Below are 4,406 nucleotides of genomic sequence, written 5' to 3'. Positions count from 1 at the left end.
TTGACAGGCGTCATGTCCCGCCCCCTTGATTCACTTGTCATTGGGGCTAATTTCATTTAGCCCAACACCGCTGTTTTCAGACCAATGACAGGAACTGGAGGAAAAGTTGTGTTGTTGTGGGAGGGAGAAGACAGAAACAGCGGCGCTAGGCGCTAGCATCACAGGTAGCATTAGCATACTTTACTTCTCTAAACTGTCTTTGCTAACATGAACAAAGTGGAGAATCTAGTTTCTAAACTCACTGGGAGCACCAGACTTAAATGACATGGCGATAACAGACCAGAAAGGCCGTCGATATGAGCTGCATATATCGTCTTCTTTTTTCTTTTTTTTTTAAATGAGCAATATCGTCGAGTGTGTGTGCGTGCGTACGCGTGTGTGTGTGTGTGTGTGTGTGTGTGTGCGTGCGTGTGTGAGAGAGAGAGAGAGACTGTGTGTGTGTGGGGTGGGTGAGAGAGAGAGAGATACTGTGTGTGTACGTATAATGAGATAACCAGGTGAAGTTTTTTTTAGTTGCTATAGGCCTACTTTTGTGAGATGGGATAACCCTAACTTTTAGCTACTGCTGTGTTAACCATTTAATGGGTATAATTTATTTATTAGCCCACCCAACTAATTTGACCACCAACCGCCACTGGATGTGTATATATATGATGTATGATGTATGATGTGGTTTTAGGAGGCAGCTGTGTCAGTACCTGTGCCCAAGACAAGTTTCCTGTCAAGGACAAATCAAGTTTATCTTATCTGATCTTAAACAGGAACTTGGCAATTTGTATATCTTGGATTGGAAAGCCCATAGACCAGTCTTTATCAGGCAGGTCTAAGCAAGTACTGTATGAGTAAGGAACAGGTTTAAAAGGGACTGCAGATCTGGCACGTCTTCAGTTCTAACATTCACTCAGTTATTGCTCTACACAGACAAACTCAGATTTGGAGACGTATGCACTTCACTGAGTTCACAGAGCACTGAGTGGTCGTCATGCTACTGGAGATGTTTGGTCAGTGGTTGGTTCTGTTCCTCTATCTGAGCAGCTTCAGCCAAGTGGAGGCTCAGTTTCCTATCGCCTGTACCACACCTGAGGCTCTGGAGACCAGGATGTGTTGTCCTCTGTGGAACGGTTCTCCCTGTGGAAAGAGCTCAGGTCGAGGGGAGTGTGCACCACATTTCGTAAATGCTCTTGAACCAATTGACTACAGGGTGAACTGGCCCCATGCCTTTTATGATAGTGTGTGTGCATGCTCTGGCAACTACGATGGATTTGACTGTGGTGTGTGCCTCCCGGGCTGGAAAGGAGACACCTGCAGCGAGCGGCATCACGTGGTGAGGAAGGAGATCACGGACATGACTGAAGCTGAGAGGGAGAGTTTCCTCTCCAACCTGGACCATGCAAAAAACACCACCAGCAACCGTTACAATGTCCTCACCAGCAACGACACCACGGTGAAGGGGAACTTTAAGTTTCACAACGCCACCGTCTATGACCTGTACGTGTGGTTGCACTACTATGCAGCTAAGAAGTACGCCGATACTGACGACGATTCTGCTCACCGGGGCCCCGCCTTTCCCTTCTGGCACCGAGTCTTCATGCTCTTCATTGAGAGGGAGATCAGGCTGCTCACAGGGAACCAAGATTTCTACATCCCCTACTGGAACTGGACCAGGCACCGAAACTGCAACATCTGCACCAACGAGTACTTTGGGGCAGTTGACCAGGATGGTCATATAGACAAGGCTTCCCGTTTCTCACACTGGATGGTGAGTTGTCAGAACCAGTCTTTTCCATTGAATTTGAATTTATTTATTAAAGGATAGCCCCTTGAAATGTAGCATGTCATTTTCAAGGTGGTCCCTAGACAGACATATAGACCACATGACAATAATACGCTACATTACATTATAGACATACATAACATGACAAATACAGATATCTTGCTCACACACACCCACACACCACCCCTAACCACATAAGTCTACCATACAGAATAGAGATATTGAATGATAAGGATCAATGACGTGAACATAAAAACATAATAAGAATAATGAAAATGGAGAAAGAAAGAATAAAAAATAAATAAATGAAGGAATTAATTAGAAACATGAGCAATTTGTTTTAACTCATTGAATGCCAACCACGTAATTTCTCGTTTTTCGTTCCCATGCGTTGAGTGCCAAAAACGTAATTTTACGTTTTTTGTTTTTTTTTTAAATTATGAAAATAGACACTTTAATACACATTATATGTAAATTTGGGGACTCTACGACGAGGAGAACTGAAATAGATGACGATCAAAGTCACATGACAGCTCATGATCTGGAAGTTTTTATCATAACTCGGCTTCTGCAAACGGAGTTCTGCATGTGGATGCAACAGCTGCTCTGCTCTCACCTGCGCTGCTGCTCCAGCTGCTCCAGCTGCTCGGAGCAGAAACAGGAAGCTCTCAGCCGACAGCCCGCCCGGTCTTCATCTGGAGCAACACCGTGTCCTCCCCAAAGTCCTCCCGCGGTAAAATCTGATGGTCTCTGGACCAAAGCAGACCGGCATCACCGACCCGTACCACAGAAGGACCGCGACCACCGGCGGGACCGGTCTTCCCGAGCCGCGGTGGCCGACTGACCCTCACGTTCCGCGGGGAGAAGCTGTGACACGGCACGGTGCGTCTGTGTTATTGTTGTTTAGTGGCGCCCCCCCCGCCCCCGCTGGTGGTTTTGTGAATAGAACAACAATTGTTGTATATATTTATCTTATACGAGCCCTTTGATCCAGAAATGCGAGTGTGAGAAGAGCGACAGACACAAACAGCGCACCTTTCATAAAAGACGCTCTATCTCCTTTTCTAGAAAAAAAGGAGGGATTTTGGTGAAACCCAGCCATGTTTAGCTTGACTTTTCTCAGGAACGGAGGCACGTAGAAACAAACGGTTTGTGGCCACTTGAAGCATTAAGTTAAACCTTTTAATTGAGCCACAGTATGTGTTGGTGGCAATAATATAGAATACACTGTGGCTCTACAAAAATCGTCAAAAATGGTCTAAATTGCCGGTACACTTGACTAAAACTTTGGAAAGGAGCACGGCACTCAATGAGTTAAGATAGGAGTAGTGACATCCTGAAACAATGAAAAGAGGTAATAGAACGCAAAAAAGGAGGGAGATCATTCCAATCTGATGGGGCTTTATATTGGAATGACCTTTTACCAACCTCTTTCAAGAATCTAGGAACAAAGAAAAAAGGGAGGTTCATATGTCTTATGCCTGCCACACACATAAAGATAATTGGGCTGATTTTGCCCCGATTTTCCCCCTTCCAACCACAGACAGACATCGCCTGATTATCTTAAGCTCTTAAGATTATTTTATAAGATTCTCTTGTAGTGTGTGGTGTGTTTTTTTCCGACAATCGGCCCGGAAAACGTTCAGCGCCGATAATCGTAAGTATTAAACATGTTCAATATTTACGATTATCGGGGCCGACAACCGTGGCCGTTTCAATCAAAAGTCATCTTGTGTGTGGAAAGCCGGTGTTGTGCGGAGAAGTGCCTGCTTGCCGAGCTCTGCTCACCGAACTCTGCATGCTGCTCGCGGCAAGACACTTCTCCGCACAACACCGGCAACCTCACAGAGAGCCACGGTGTAGCCCTGGCATTACATGAGGTTCACACAGACATTCACGCATACACAAGGGTTCCTGATAGCCGATAGCAAAGACGGTAGCGCTCATAGCCAGCAACAGCCGGCAATAGAGCAGCCATGTTTAAACGATCATGTGACCGCTGCTCACAGCCCGTCATGTGACAGCGCACGGGTCTGTATTGGACAGCCGCTTGGACAATGAACACATTTGAAAAGAAAATGAAGCCAATGAGATGCCTTCTTGATTTGAGATGTAACCAGTTCAATGAATCAAATATAACACAATGATGCGTTCTAAAACTACATCTCAAAACAAATCTACATAAGGAACAGTCAGAGATTTAAGATGTGTTTTGATAAACGATATCAGCATAGTCAACAAGTGGTAGTATCAATTGTGAGATTAACCTTTTTCTGACATATGAAAAAGTTGATTGAACGGTAAAGTGAAGCGAGACATATGCCTTTTTAACAATGTAAACAATGTGAGGTTTAAAGATAAGTTTGGGGGCAATCCATAGTCCAAGATATTTAAATGTGTCAACTTTGTCAACATGAGATCCATTAGAAAAATAAATATGAAAATCAACTGAGTGGGATTGGAGATGACGTGTACTGAAAATCATACTGCATAACTTATTTTTGTTCAACAGGTCTTGAACCATATCGAAATCAGACTGTAAAGAGTTCTGGATTTGTGCTGTATCAGAGTTAGAGGTGTATATAACAGTGTCATCAGCATATAAGTGGACATGACAGTTTGAGCAAATACT

At 44.3% G+C, this 4,406-nt stretch overlaps 1 protein-coding gene across 1 annotated transcript; it reads left to right on the top strand.

The window, feature by feature from the left end:
• Positions 1-982: 982 nt before the first annotated feature.
• Positions 983-3,332, top strand: LOC311003140 (tyrosinase-like; the record flags this gene model as incomplete). The annotated part of the gene is made up of 2 exons (XM_083994825.1): positions 983-1,759; positions 3,318-3,332. 2 exons carry the CDS (start codon positions 983-985, stop codon positions 3,330-3,332), a joined length of 792 nt encoding a protein of 263 aa, XP_083850951.1.
• Positions 3,333-4,406: the final 1,074 nt, after the last annotated feature.

This window comes from Trachurus trachurus (genome assembly GCF_905171665.1).
Source record: "Trachurus trachurus genome assembly, chromosome: 19".
Taxonomy (NCBI): domain Eukaryota; kingdom Metazoa; phylum Chordata; class Actinopteri; order Carangiformes; family Carangidae; genus Trachurus; species Trachurus trachurus.
The sequence above is the reverse complement of the archived record's forward strand: the minus strand, read 5'-3'. Positions and strand labels throughout refer to the sequence as shown.